Source organism: Varanus komodoensis, unplaced genomic scaffold, assembly GCF_004798865.1.
Source record: "Varanus komodoensis strain SLA01 unplaced genomic scaffold, ASM479886v1 scaffold20_1, whole genome shotgun sequence".
Classification (NCBI taxonomy): domain Eukaryota; kingdom Metazoa; phylum Chordata; class Lepidosauria; order Squamata; family Varanidae; genus Varanus; species Varanus komodoensis.
In genome coordinates this window covers 3,113,289-3,129,514 of record NW_025335587.1, presented here as the reverse complement: position 1 = coordinate 3,129,514, position 16,226 = coordinate 3,113,289, and the positions used below count along the sequence as shown (strand labels likewise).

The 16,226-nt window shown below is 40.7% G+C and overlaps 1 protein-coding gene across 2 annotated transcripts in view; it reads right to left on the bottom strand.

Annotated features, from left to right (window-relative positions):
• The window catches only part of OSBPL9 (oxysterol binding protein like 9), a 77,086-nt gene extending 61,435 nt beyond the window's left edge, over window positions 1–15,651 (bottom strand). Inside the window, exons 1-2 of one of the 2 annotated variants that reach the window (XM_044429850.1) lie at window positions 15,420–15,651; window positions 3,909–3,959 (exon numbers count right to left, since the gene is read on the bottom strand). In XM_044429850.1, the coding sequence (XP_044285785.1) occupies window positions 3,909–3,959; window positions 15,420–15,530 (162 nt within the window). In that variant the 5' untranslated portion in view covers window positions 15,531–15,651. The remainder of the gene's footprint in view (window positions 1–3,908; window positions 3,960–15,419) is intronic. The other variant, XM_044429851.1, reaches the window with a different exon arrangement.
• Between the last annotated feature and the right edge of the window lie 575 nt (window positions 15,652–16,226).

Below are 16,226 nucleotides of genomic sequence, written 5' to 3'. Positions count from 1 at the left end.
GGTGTAGGTGGAAATGCCTGCACATTGGCACAGCATATGGCAGCACAAGAGAGTGCTACTCCAGAGCAACAGTGCTACTCTAGCAAACTGTTGCTTTGGCTGAGCAGTGAAAAAAACAGGAGCAGCTGGCTGAGGACAGGCCCAGGGGAACATCTGGACCAATGAGGGAGAGGCAGGTAAAGCTGGCAGGAACAGTACACCCTGGGACTGAATTTTAGCAATGGGGGCTGACAGAATACCTGTTGCTATTAGAAGGAATAATGGAAGATGGTGGAAATCATAAAAACATAGGAACCCTCCTATTGCCTGAACGCAGTGAGCAGGCAGGAAATCATACTGCATGGTAAACATGAAACATGGTTTAGCATTATGTGTGAATGCAGCCAGTGTATGATATTGATAATGAAACTAGATGAGGGTGAAAAAAATTGAAGCTAAATATAAACAAGTCAAAAGTATTCCTGGTTAGTCCAAATGCAGATTAGGGAAAAGAAGGGTGAACCTGTGTTGGATGGGGTTACTCCTGTAACTTAGCCCTGAACTTGGATACCCAGGTGTAAGCAGCAGCAAGGACTGCATTTCAACAGCTAATGCAAGCGCACCCATTCTAAGAATTGTCTGATCTGGTCATAGTCACACATTTCTTAGTTACATCCTGTTTGGAATACATTATTCATGCAGATCTGCCTTCAAAAACTGTTTGGAAACTGTTTCAAAAACTGTTTGGCCCAGAATCCTAAGATTACACTGTTGACCAGGAACAAGTACAGAGAGCATATGACTCACTTGCTGCAACCACTGTACTAGCTACCAGTGAATCTCCAGCCACAGCTTATAGTGCTAGTTATGAATTATGAAGTCCTATTCAGCTTGGGTCCAAGCTGCCTGAAAGGCCACCTTTTCCTATACAAGACTGCCTGGGTCTTTAATGGCATGCTCTTTTCTTATGATCACCATCAGTGCTACATTTGTTGGGGACAAGACAAAGGGTCTTACTGGTGGTTGCCCCCAAGCTTTGGAACTCCCTAGCAAGTGAAGCTAGGTTTCACTTTGGTTTCCTTCCTTGGGCAGACAGAGACCTCTGGAATGTAAGGTGAATTCTGTTTTTTATGTTTCTTTTTAATGATTGTTTTAATTCAGTTTTTAAATACTGTATCTTACTATTAGCCACCTTAAGTACCATTTCCTGGTTCAAAGCTGAGAGATAAATCAAGTAAAAAATAAAACAACAGACTAGACCAGTGATGGTGAACCTATGGCACGCGTGCCCAAAGGGGCACACAGAGCCCTCTCTGTTGGCAAACGATCCATTGTCTCAGCAGCCATGCACATATTTGGAAAGATAAAGGGTGCCAGGCAACCATGTCACTCATTAGCCCCACTTGTGGAGCTTTCACATGGCCCGTCAGTGAGCTGCCAGGGATTTGCATGGACTGTGATTTTAGCGGGATGCAGGTGGCGCAGTGTGCTGCTTGATCGAAAGGTCACCAGTTTGAGTCTGCACAACCCATTGTGATTTTAGCAGAAGGTAGGAAATACACTCAGATGCCTTTTTCAGGGCCGGCCAAAAGCTGGTGGTCAGTGGAATGTTGCCCCCTTGAGCTGGTGGTCAGCAAATTCAGTTTTTATTGTAGTGTTGGCACTTTGAGATAAATAAGTGGATTCTGAGTTGCAGTTTGGGTACTCGGTCTCTAAAAGGTTCACCATCACTGGACTACACTAACTGAAACAAGTATTTAAGCAATCCACACAAAACTCTGTTTATTTAAATCAGTAAGAAAAAATACATTGTTTGGACACAACAGTTGCAGGAAGGACTGCAGAATAACAAACTTATATCCGCTATTATATTAGATGCAGATGCACAATACATTTGCTTTTATACATTTCTACCATATAGAATGCAAAATAGCTTAACCATATATACACAGTGTATACATGGATTAAAGTCAGATTAGCCTTAGAGTAAAGGCACAGAAGCCAATGGGACTTAAGTTAGCAATGCCCAACATGAACTGATTTCAAAGAGTCTCCTCTAAGTATGACCAGACCTTGACTGTGGGAAGCTGTAAGTGGCCATAGCATCCCAACACAGTGACTGTGATTGGCAACACCCACCATGGTTTAAATTAGCCATGGTGTGTTCTGGTGTGTAGCAGCTGCCACTGTGAATTCAAGCTATGGTGGGTGGGTACAGCAGCTTATTGTGTCATGCAAAGCGAGACAGGGTGGCTTGCTGGCCTTGGTATCAAACCACCAAGGACCCATGGCTTAACCGCAGTAACAAGCCACCCCACACAGGCTTGCACTTTACAAACTGCAGTGACTGCCCACCATAGCTTGACTCTTCACAATTACAGTGAGAACACACTGCAATCCACTTTGGCTTATTTAAGCTACCACGGGTGCTGGCAATCATGCAGACTAGCACTCTGTTAAACACAATATCCAGATTTCATGGAAGAAAAATGGAAAAATGGAGGGTTTTTGTAATGCACCCAACAGAAAATAAATGGCCCCAACAAAGGAAATTTTCCATAGGCACCCAAGACTCCCCTTTTCATTCTCTTATTAGTTCTTTCATATCTTTCTCTGTTTTGCCATCAGTTTTAGAACTGTGAGGGAACCACAGTAACTGCAACAATAAGCACTCCAAAGAGGATGCTCAAAAAGCAAGCAAGTTAGTATTTCCCTTTTCTGAAGTGGTTAGATGCTCAGGAAAGTGGAAAGCATTAAATGTGTTAGTTCAACACTTAAAAGCCAGAAGACTGCACTGCTAATTGGGTGATTGTGTTTCCCTGCCCTTCAGTGCACCAATTCTTTGTTGTTTTACCAGTGCTTTTCAATTGATAATTCCACACTTGGTCCCTGCCACCTGTACAGAAATTAGCGTATATGAAGCCTCAATTACATGTGCATTGCCCACTGCATCTTGTTCTCTTTAACAAGGGAAACTACATATATTGGACAGTCTTAACTGAGCACTTGTTCAAGGCTGACAAAAATAAAAACAAATTATGAACACAGCTGTACAATTTTCAGAGGCCAAAAATAAACCCCCGATCCCATCATAGCTCCCAAAAAGACCCAGCAGCAAATGGAAAGGGGTTGTCGTCAGTGCAGGGATGGGGGTGCAAGATGGGTTCTGATACAAAGAATACTGGATACCAGCCAGAAAACTGAAGGAGCAAGGGAGGGGGACAACCCATTGTAAGCCTGATTGTCAAAGCCACACCATGAGTTCTCCTGTGAACAACCCACACTGCTTAGCTTATTTGCAGGGTGGCTTAGTGTACTTTGTGAATATAGTCCCAGATACAGTGAGCCTAGCCGCTCCATGGCCTCAAACAATCTACCCTCTGGCACGAGGAGGCATTTGGAAGGTTTCAATGCCTTTTTAAAAAATTAACCTTACTGTATTGTCTGAAATCAGAAAAAAAGATGAATCTTAACAATAGTTAGGAGAAACTAGTTTTTGAGGATTAAACAACCTAACTTCCACTAACTCCATTGCATGACACAGTGATCCCAAACTAGGAGTTAATAATGATAGTTTGCTGATGCTGCAGCTTCTTGAGGGTAAATTAACCTTTCACTGGTTACTGTGTCATGTGAACTGGCCCATAGGTAAGAGATAAGAGATGTTAAAATGGCATTGTCAGTATGACATAGGCAGCAACTGGTCTCAATAACAATTTTAATGACCTATTTCATCTATATGCTCTAAGAATGTTGTGATGCACGAGTGTTTTTTTAAAGTTAGTAAAGATAACTTCTTCTTGGTCTTCAATAGATTACCGATAGAATACAACATAGAAAACATCCTCAGTACTTTGACATTCCAATTATCCAGCCACATTTCCAAGTGTTTTGGGCCCCAGCTGCACACAAAAAGATAGCATACTTACTCTCAGTCTAACACAGCCTCGGCGTGATCCCCGCATCATTTTATCCTTTGACTGAAATAAGAAAATTATAAATCAGCTTAGCAGGAATTCACCATTACAAACTTCGTACAACACTGTTATGATTACAAAAATGCTATTGACATATGCATGGCAAAACCAGGTTTAAGTGTTCAGCCCATAAGATATAGTGGGGTACACTGCCTATGTGAATGCTAAATTTGAATCAGCCTGAGATCTAACTAAAAAGCTCCATGCTATTCATCTCTTACTCCTAAGAAAGAATAGTACTTAGAAATGCTCAAGCCTAATCCCTAATCATTTATTGGGAGCCAAGCCAAAGAGCTGCACAAACAATAGTCCAGCTGAAGGTGTTGTAAGCCACAACTATTTTTCTTATTTTTTCTTAGATGGCTTAAAACGAGTCTGTTACTCTAGACCCTGGATGTTCAATGTACTTATGGCTGAACACAGCAGAATGATATATTTGTTTCAGAGGTAAGAAAAGTACGGTGGTACCTTGGCTCACGAACTTAATCCATTCCACGACTCTGGTCACAACCAAAACTGGTCATGAGCCAAGTCAAATTTCCCCATAAGGTTCAATGTAAATAAGGTTAATCCATTCTGTAATTTTTTTAAAAAAACAGGGAAGACGAGCACGATCGCAGGTGTACTCAGGGGAGACGGGCACAATTGCAGCCATCTCCTCCACCCCGCAAGAACGATCGTGGCTGTCTCCCCTCCCAAGCACGACTGCGATCGCACCTGTGCAGGAAAGGCGGTCACGATTGCAATTGTCACCTGATGCGGAGTTTGTGACCTGAGGAAAAATTTTCCTGAAATTTCTGTTCATGACCTGATTTGGTCATGAACTGAGGCGTTCGTGAGCTGAGGTACCACTGAACTTACCAGGGGTATAAAGAATACCAGGGGTACAAAGGGGTTGAGCAGTTCTTTTTCCTAAGTTGCAACTAACCTGGATTTTGCTATTAAAATGGTTTAAAATAATATGCTCTATTCCAGTGAAGATAGTAAACTCAATAGCAATGAATAACCAAGCAGAGGACCTTTCCGAATACAAATGGCAAACTACATTATTTAATTTTAAGGGCATAACCATGAAAAGATCTATTCAATAAAATATTCAGAGGTAGCAAAACATAAGCCTGAAGATGGCATTCCTTACTATTTTTGTTTAAACACTATCAAGTGCTCAAATATTTCCCTTAATAAGCCTACATGTTGGAAGTACATTTGAGGCTTTAACAACAGAATTATAGCCCCTTCCAATGCTATGCATTTATGCTAAAACAGAAGTGTATGTTAGCCCAGTATGTGTGCAAGCAAGCTTGGGAATAATAGCCTAGTAAACATTTTATTTACAACGAGTGTGATAGGTATGATTCACCACTGTATTCATTCCCAGAGGATTAGATCTAGTTCTCCAAAGCAGCAGGTGTCTGCTCTTCTTCCAAGCAGCAGATCTGAACCTCTGCTTCAGATTGTGGGTGGGGATTCCTGTAATTGAATACTTCACCCAATTTTTAAAAAATCTCTGCAAATAGAAAACTAATTCCCAGAGAAGGTTTTAACCAAGCATCCTCTCTAGTTTGCTAGCTTTCTTTATGTACCAACCTTTCTGTAAAACAGCACTGGCTTTTATTGTTACTATTATTATTATATTTTAATCTGGTTTTGTTTCCCTTTGCAAAAAACCAAAGCAGCTTACATAGTCCTCCTAGTCTTTCTCATTTTATCCTCACAACAACCCTGCTATGTAGGTTATGTGAAGAGACATGGACTGGCTGAAAGTTACCCAGTGGGCTTTGTGGCCCAAGTGTAGATCAGGACCCAGATCTCCAAAGTTCTAGTCCAACATTCACTACATCACACAATTTCTCACTCTGTCACATGGCCCTCACATGGAGTCGGAAGTGACACAGTTTTATCACTTCATCTGCTGCTTGTCAGCAATAGGATTTATATTAATAGGATCTGGTGCAGAAATGACGAGTAGTGAAGATGGAAGTAGGAAAATAGGCTGGTATGGAGAAAAGGAAGGACATACAGTTTCCCCGCAGAAGAAGCACATGGTGCAAACACACATTTTCTCTGGGGATGCATTTTATCTTTACTTACATCTTAAAGCAACTGTAACCTATGACTTTAAAAAGGAAGATCTGAAGGTTTCAGTGTTTAAATTGATGAAATTACCCAACTGATCAAAGACCTGTTTAAAATTGTGTTGAATAACTACTTTAGATAAGGTACCCAGTCCAAATATAACCTGTACAGCAAGAGTGGGCAACTGCAGGGGGTCTGGGAAAACATTTTCACCCTCAAGGTCATCCCATGGTCCACACACCTGCTGTTACTGCATGGTATTCCTTTACACATCCTGTGGTAGCAAAATAAGCTGGCAGTTTGATGCCAAAGATAGGCAACAAATTACTATGAAATAACTAAGTCAAATTTTACTTATTTTTCAGCTAAATTTGACCTATTTACCATTCTGTAGCAGTATTTTTCTTTTGCTGCCATGATATTCAGTAGAGTGGGGGTACAGGCATGGGCCTAGCTGCACAGTTTGATCAGACCAGTCAATGAAATCAGCCAAGATCCTCCTCTGAGTGCCACCAAGGAAGCAGAAGCTATGAAGGTTGGGTAATGTACTAACACCATTCTCCTCAGTGGCAGCCCTCAGAAAGCCTGCTGCCAAAAACATCTGTTGCCACCAAGATAAAAGAAATTCATTTTTCCACATCTCATCTGCTTCCCTCTTCCATGTCTATCACAGTGCTGCTGTAGTCTCTTTCCTATCCCTCTTGTCAAAGAAAGGGATGGAAAAGCTAGCTTCCCAATAATTTAGAACACAAAATGGCAAGATGTTTTGGCAGTAGCAGTGGACCATGCAACAGCCACAGCATCAAATGTGAAACATGCTGAAGCAGGGAGTTTTGACTTTTGACTTGGTGAAAATATCTGTGGTTAGAATGCTAGTAATCAACATCAATAAACAAAGAGTTTTTTCCACTTCATCTGTTTCATATGCAAATGATCCTTTTATGTGTCTTGTATGTGACCATGAAATAGAGGTATTTAAAGATGTTCCAGTTAGTAACTGACAGATTAATACATGAAAACTCCTGTATCTAATCAGCTAAGATTTTTTTAAATAGCATTCCTTTTATGAAGCAAACTGAACTGTAAAACTATGCATACTTGTTAAAATGAATCTGCCAGTCTTCCCCCATAATATTTAACTAAATTACACATTTTTGTTCATAAAGGCAATTGTTCCCCTGCCTTCTTGATGAGTATGATGATTCCCAACTTTTCCCCTAATTTTTGAACTGCAGAAGGGAGTAAGAATTACTTCTGTATTTACATATCACTGCCTGTCCACCCCCCAAACACTAAAGCCAAGTTACTCTGGCTACTCTATTACCAAGAAACTTGGAGCACTTTGGCGATGCCAAATGAAACATAAAAGGGTCCTGCCATCCTTTTAAAATCCAGACCTATAGATGGAGACAGGAGCAGGAGATTGCCCCTGATTTCATGCAAAGACATGAGGTCAAGGACCAATAGAAGAGTGGTGTTCTGGCGATAGCTATTTTTGTCTTGGCTACCAAGGCAACAATTATTAGACTGAGATGGTGTTTTAGGAATAAAGATGAGATAAATAAAAATCATCAGAATCAACAAAAAATAGTCACATCTATTTAATTTTAAGTCTCTAGAAAGTCTATACAAATATCAGTCAGCTGAATATTTTATTTATTATATTTATATTCCACCTTTTTTTCCTTCCAAAGAACTCAAAGTGGCTTACATAATTCTCCTACTTCCGTTAATCTTAACCTCACAAAAACAAAAACTTGCTTATGAGGTAAGTTGAGCTAAAAGTCTGTAACTGACCCAAAGTCACACAGTGAACTCCAGGACTGTGAGATCTCCTGAATCCCAATCTTTACCACTATATCACATGGGCTCTCAGTATGGAGATATAAACTGCAATGCCCAAGCAGTTTGAGAGTCTAGTCCAGTGCTGGCAAACCTATGGCACATGTGCCACAGTGGGCAGGCAGAGCCCACTCTGTCAGCATGTGAGCCAAGTCACCGCAGCATCACCCCAGCAGCTGAGCATCAGATAACAGCGCACATAGGGGCTATGTGCATGTTCAGAAAGGAGTAGCGACAGCAGACAATGCCGTCACGCAATGTGACTCATTAGCTGCGACTCGTCTGAACTTTTGCATGGCCAGGCAGTGCGCTGCCAAGGAGCTATATATATATTTCCTTGGACTGGCTGTGAGTTGTTTTTTTCTAAACTAAAACCTCAGTATTCAGGTTTTATTGCAGGGTTGGCACGTTGCGATAAATAAGTGGGTTTTGGGTTGCAGTTTGGGCACTCTGTCTCTAAAAGGTTCGCCATCAATAGTCAATTCCATTGCCTTGTATCACTCTACTGAGCTGATATCAAAGGAAGACACAAAAACAAGGAATTGGAAGAATCCATTATTTTGGCTCCCTCATGTGGCTACTCCAGCAAGAGCAGCAGCATACATCATTCTAGCCCATTCCTGATCACTTTTAATTGCTAATCTCAGCAAATGCAAACCTGCCTCACATAGAGTAAGACAGATCTGACACAAGGATCTCCTTATTGCTCCTCTAAGAAAAAAAATCCCATATATCCCATACAAATCACATATCAATCAGTTGTTCTGAATCAATCCAAAAGTGTTTCTGCTGCATTTCAACATGGAAAGAAACTTAATTTAATGTGCAGGTTAGATTCCAGCTTGGTGTTAATAGTATGGATCAGACTTCTACAATGTTTGCTAGGAATCATCAAATGATCAAAGCACTATTTGAAAATATTTACCTGTACAAATTACAAAGCAGTGACAGCTCTCACAGGGCCTTATATTATTTTTAAGAAGTTATGCTAAAGAAAAAAAGTGAACAATAATATACATCAGCATTTATTATCCCTAACATAAGCCATTCAGTGAAGTGAGAATTCCCATTTATCAGCCATATCCTAAACTACAACTGAGAAAACAGAAATTGTGGTCTGCTCTCCCTTAATTCCAACTGAATCACCAGTTGGAATTAAGATTGCTGGGAGAAATATCAACAACCTCAGATATGCAGATGATACCAATCTAATGGCAGAAAGTGAAGAGGAGCTAAAAAGCATCTTGATGTGGGTGAAGGATGAGAGCGCAAAAGTTGGCCTGAAGCTCAACATTAAGAAAACATTAAGATCATGGCACCTAGTCCTCTTACTTCCTGGCAAATAGATGGGGAAGAAATGGAGGTAGTGACAGATTTTATTTTCCTGGGCTCCAAGATCACCGCAGATAGGGATTGCAGCCAAGAAATTAAAAGACGCTTGCTCCTTGGGAGAAAAGCTATGACAAATTTAGACAGCATACTAAAAAGCAGAGACATCACCTTGCCGACAAAAGTGTGTATAGTCAAGGCTATGGTTTTCCCAGTTGCAATGTATGGCACAAATTGTCATGTCAACCACATCTGATGGCATGGCTTGTTTGGGAGGAAAACAACCCTCAAAAATCCATAGTCTATTCTTGGATTATTTAAGGACTGCCTCCTCATCAAACAAGACATGCTGCCTGGGTCTGGACATGACAAGCCATACCAGAACAGTAAATTAAGTAAATGCTCACAGCACATGCTGCAGCTTAGTCAAGCCACCATAGCTTGTTTAAGCTGCAGTGATTGTGCAAACAGAGGGACTGCCCGCTCCTATTATCAGACTGGAAGCTCTCCATTACTGTATTTCAGTTGCAGAATTTAAATAAACACAAAAAATCTATATCCCAATAGCTGGTTGCTAAAGTTAAATAGTTAAATAGTTAAACTGATCTTACTCTAACGTGCATGAGGGGTTACAATGGGAATGCAGAACACAGACTCATGCTTACCTTAGGCCAAACGAAAGGCTACAAAATCAAGTCCAGCCCTAAGGGTATCATTACAGTTTACAAGTCCACCTCAACAGACATAAACCACAATAATAACCAGCATTTCCCAACCACAACAGTTTTAAGGAGGAAACATGCCCTGCCCTGCCCTGCACAAAATATGCTGAGAGATGAGATGGTCAGGAAATCAGAGAAGCACCTCCCATCTCCTCCTGCTCCAGCCTTTCATTAGGACCACAACTGCAAACAAAAGAAGGGGTGGAATTATAGTTGCTATGACAAAGCAGCTATACAAGAAAGCTAGAGAAAACTGAAAACAAGCAAGTTAAAGAAAGAACTAGAATCCTCTTCAATCTTCTGCAACCCATTCAAGAAATTACATAAACCTTTAACTATTCAACAAAACATAAGAGAAAGCTGGTTGTTTTATATTCTGAGTGTTTAATATACTTAGTTTTATTATATATTGAATCATATTCCTAGTATTTATTAAATACTGTGAAAATAAAAAGTAGCTGAAAAGATGGGGCATTCTGAAATTAATAGGTGAAAAGCATTTACCTTCTGTCTTTCTACTAGTGATTCCAAACTCTTAGTTGAATCCAAAACCCGGGAAAGAATCCAGAAAATACTGTACAGGATCTGCTTTGTTTTTTATTGGAAAACTAAGAACTACCAAGCAAAGGTAGACACAAGATAGTGATTTCTGGGAAAGGGTCAATTATTTACTGCACTGTATCTTGAACATGGTCAAACCTGTATGTGACATAAATTTTTCTAACAAAACCAGCATTAAGACCAGGGTACCCAGACGACCAAAAATCTGGTCAAAAACAATCAATACTTCAACAGATGAGGAACACTGAGATTGAAAGATAAGCAATTAGGATAAGACCATTCATATTAGGTATTTTCCCCCTTGCAATTTTATTTGCTCTTGTTGAAGTATTAGGAATCAGAAATCCTTGGAAAGTCAAAAATATTTGCGATTGCAGACCACCCAGAGATTTACCTTGAGAGCTTGATCTATCTTCTGCCTGCCTCTAGACCACTTTAACTGTTTCGTACAATATTATGCACTTGGTGAAATGTAATCACTGTAAGGTGCATTACAACATATACAGCAGCACACATACAGCCTATTAAAAAGATCCGTGGGGCTGAAGTAAGGCTGCAAGTACAGAATCAACTAACCTGGCTTAAAAGGAAGCTATGCTCATACTCCCCACAACTATAGTGGAAAGCAGCGGCAGTACAGATTAGAGAGAAATACATATTTGTTACACCACTCAGCCACAAAGGTGTCCTTCCTAGGAGAGGCTCTTTGCCTTTGTTATATGCCAGCAATCATCTGAACTAGTATATGTCTACCTGTTGTGCATTTAAAGACAGAAAGCCTCTGCCATTAATATAAGTAGCAACCATACAAAAATTTGTGCAGCAATTCATTACCCGGAATCACTTTCCAGTATATGACAGAACAGCTCAACAAACTTGATGGCCTTACTGGCCCCTTTCAACTATTCTATGATTCTATGTGGTGTCATAAACTCAAAAGATTAGAAAAGCATCAAGCTGCAAGGTAAAGCTTTATTGCTAACATTTTTGCAGTTTTGTTATATTTTGTAAAACAGTAAGAACCTGTCTATGAGATGAACTTCCCCAATGAAATCCCATAATTTGTGTCAACCTGCCCAAGTTGAGCCTGCTTCTCCAGACCAGTTTTCTTTGCAAAATCCAAATAATATTTTATACCCATAATATGTTGCCTGTTTGGGGGACATTAAAATCAACAGTTTTGGGGTATATTTTATACCCCACATCAAGTTTATTTTTTCAGAAAGAAAATAATAATGATAAAGGGCTAAAATATGGGTATATCATGCAGTTGACCAAAAAACTGTGATCACAGTTTCTTTTTCACAGATCACAGTGATCACAGATCTTTTTCTCCGTATATACTATAATGAAAAGTGAATTTGAGACAGAAAGGCCTCTTTGTTATAGTATTAAAATTAAGAAATTATCCCAAAAAAACTACTCTGAAATGCTTAATCCTCAATCAAAACAGGATAATTCTTTTATATATTATAAAAGAAGTTATATTCTTGCATCAGGCAAGAACCTTTTTATTTGCCCATTATTTTAATATTTAATTATTTTAATTAGGTTTTAACATAGTTATACTGTTATGCTTGTTATGTTATGCTGTATTTTGTTGTGACTTATTTATTGCTGTAAGCCATCCTGGGACATCTCATAAAGGACAGGATATAAATACTGTTAATAAATAAATTTATAAATTCCCAAGAGAAATCCAAAGAGTTGGCTACTATTAAGGCACATTCATTTGCTTGTTTAAACAAAAACAAAAAAAATCCTACAGCTCCCAGAATACCTCAGTTAGCATGGCTGGTTGGCTATTCCTAGCCTACCCAGCGTACCTTACCCACCCACCACTGAACTTTCTACTTCAGAAATAAACCCACATGACTACTCAAAGACCAGGCCTACAAATCAACACCCAGCAGCAATCATTTCTCCATATAATATACTTTCACATGGACAGCTCTAGCATAATACTCTAGCATATGTCCTATTCTTAAACACTAACCAATTCCATTCTCCACTCATTCTAGATATTATGCAGTCTTCACAAAGCTGAATTGTTCTTTGAGGGTGGCTTTCGTCTAGTGACGAACTCTTTTCCATGGGCAGTTGGTATGCACAATCTTAAAACTCTCTCAGGGAAACAATGTCAGCAATATTTTTAATCCACTGTGCCTTCAGTAATTACATTAGTCTGGTTATAGACATTTCTTTTTTGCTTCTTCTAATACTGATTGAGATTGTATGACGTACCAACCCATCATGGGCAACTAGCCACAGTGGGATATCATATGAACCTGAACAGCTTCCTGTGGCTGATTTGTCTGTTGACAATAAGCCACTTGGACAACTCATGGCTTGCTGTAGAGGTTGCTGGACCCACAGTGGTTTGTCACATTATTCAAATCTGGTCAACCAATCCCATCATGGGTCCCAGAAAACAATGCGTGAATCATCCAGAAAAAGTGGCGAAAAATCACTTGTCACTCTTGCCAAGCTTGGCCAACCCATCACCAGACTGCTTCTCCATCAAGTGTCTAGGCAACACCTTGGACCAACTGTTACTGGCTCGCTTTCCCCTGTTGTTGTGACAACTCTTTTTGTTCACCATGTCTTTATCTCTCCCTTTTTTCTTCTATGTGGGTGGAGGGACATTGCCTTTCATGATCTCTGAAGTGACATCTCCTGACAGTTCCTTCAAAGTGCTACTGGGGCACTTTAGAGGGACTGTCATTTCATAAGTCACAAAAAGTAACCTCCAAAAAAAAAAAAAAAGTAGAAGAAAAAGCCATAGCTGCAACCAAAAAAGTCTCATGTTTGGAGCAGGGAGAAGAGACATGGTAGCTTCAACTGTCATATCACCTGCGCTACTCGTACAGAAAGACCAAGAGGAAAAGAGCAGAGGGTCAACCCATGATGAGCCTGTCAGGAACACTGCATAACTTATCTGCAGGATAAGTTGCCATGCTGTTTGATTAGACTTCACACCACTTGACTATTAAGAGTTGTTTTTAGACCTGAACTGGTTTTAATTAGGAACAGAATTTTTGTATCACTAACCACCTTAGGAGTTGTGATGACTGAAAGGTAATGTAGAGAGCTAGTGTGGTGTAGTGGTTAAAAGCATGGGATTGGGACTCAGGCAATCTGGATTGTAGTCCCTGCTTGGCCACTGAGCCACTGGGTGAGTTTGAGCCAGTCACAAACTCTCAGCCCAACCTAACTCACAGAGTTGTTGTGGAAGATTGAGAGCAGGAAAGAAGAATGATGTAAGCCATTCTGAGTTTGTTTTAAGAAAAAAAGCAGGATATAAATATAAGAAATAATATGTGGGTGTATGGCAGGAAAACAAGAAATAAAATAGTGACTTTACAGTTGCCATGGTTTATTCTCTCATAATAACAGTTCAACATACCACATCTACCACAAATAGCAAGCAGGTTAATAATAATTATTAAGAAGTGACAGAAATTACTAGTATCGTTACAGCCATTTGTAAATGCATGGAGCATTTGCACTTTGCATAGTGCATGTAATAGTGATACCCCATCTCCAAAAGGATATAGGACAATTGGGGGAGATACACAAGTGACCAACATATTTGTGATATGAAACAACTATATAGTACTACAGGACAGCAAAAGACTAAGAGTGCAGTGTTATGCAATTCCAGTCAGCAGTAAGCCCAAGGGAAATATGTAAAGTATTGCAGCTTAAGTTTGGGCCTGAATAAAAGAGAACTATCGCCCACTTTTCTATAGTATTCAGATTTTTAAAATGCACTAAGTTTGCATTAAACCAACTGAATGCTAATGAGGTATTTTTCTTGTACAAAGCGCTACTAATTGGCAAGTCCCCATTATAAACAATACCAACAGTCAATTTAACTGAATCTTAACCAATAACAGAGTTAAACTTCACTTTAAATCCACACATATTCTATGGGAAACTTGGGATATATAAGCTAGTATTTGATACCCCTCTAAACAAGATATTGGAAAGAGATGGTAACTTAATTAATACAGAGTGCTGTATTAAATTTTGCAGGTAAACAACAGAAGATAGCTATCCCCATCATGCCCTGCTTGTAAGCAACATTCCACAGGCAGAATGTTCTATTAGTTGGATCTTTATCTATATTATTCTGTTGTAACAAAGGCAACAAAGAATCTTGTAGATTTACCACAATATTTGGGGTTTTTTCTTTAAGCTGACACAAGAGTCTATTGTTTTAGTTGGATTGTGCACCTCGTTCCTTCAAACAAATCTTAGTTTTACCACCACCGTGTGTTGTGCAGCTTTCAGTGTCACAACTGTAGGGAAGCACAAAAATAAATTCAACCGCCCATTCCTGTTTATTCACATGGCAGCTCCACACAGGTTAACAGGGCTTACAAAGGGGAAAAGTTATGAACTCCTACCGTACCTTTTTATCATCTATCCCAACCCCAAAAGGAAGAACATTCTACATCTAAAAACGATGTTCATAATCAGAGTCACCCCTCAAATGTAACATTAAGCTATTCTGCCTATCTTTTCTATAATGCAAATATATGCTAGACAAACCAGTTGTTACACTCCACCCCCTCCTCCAAAGTTAAACCAACTCTTTCTCCAACTCCTTTTCATGAAGTAATCAAGGCGTTACACCACCCTAAGGACCAGGCCCCTGTTTACACTCTCCCCTCCCCCCACGATCCGTCTCAGTAAGTTAAGGCTCTCCCCCGCCCCTTTTTTCACATAAATCTCGCAAAGCTACCTCCTTATTGGCTACCACAAGAATTTCCCCCATCGCTATTGGCTTTCCTGCGACCGTGACACTCCCTCTCAAAAACCCCCACCTCCTACCCCAGCAAGCAGGAAGCCTTCTGGCTGACCACTCTTTCCCCGCCCCCACCCCGCTCTCCGTTTGTCCTAGTGCGGTCCCTCCCTCTATACGCACCGTGTAGTAGGAGAGCAGCCCCGCATTGTAGTCGAGCACGAACCAGCGGTACTGCCAGCCTTTCATCACGTTGGTCCATTTACTTAGCGGGCCCTCCATGATGGACGCCATCTTGGGAACCGGTATGATGCCAGACAAGCCCACTGGAGCGAACGCCAGGCGAGCGAGCGAGGGGCTGAGGGAGGGGACGAGAGAGGGAGCGCGCGTGAGCGAGCACCGTCAATGGGCGACGCCTGAATGAAGCAGCGCGAGACGAGGAGGAGCGATAAGGCCGCCGCGACAGGGAAAGACGGGGGGGGGAGGGCATAAGGAAGGAGGGGCGTGACTTTCATACGCAGGGGGGGCTCCTGGAGGAGTCGGTAGCGGGCGTGCGCGCGGTCCGGTTCAGGGTTGCGTCCTCTCGCCGTCTTTTTCACCGCACAGGCTTCCACCTGCCTGCCTAGGTGAAGGGAAGGCGACTGGAGTGACTGCGGGATCGCTGATACGCTGGATGCTTCAGGCTGCTCCCCTCCCTTCTCGCTAGGGTTGCTTTCTTGAATTTGGAGCGCAGCTGGCGTGGTGTTTTCTGTGCCAGCTGCACTGCCTCTGACAACAGATCTGAGAATCCACCTTATTCTGCGGCCACTGAAATTCTGTCACGGGACCATAGAATTGCCCCCAAGCAGTATATTTAAAAGCTAAGATTTTAAGTTATTGAAATATTAGGAATTTACAGAAAGAAAATGGCATATAAGGATGTAGACATAACTTTGCCTTATCCAATAAATGTTTTCCCTTTTCCAGAATGCTGCCAAAAACTTATTTTGA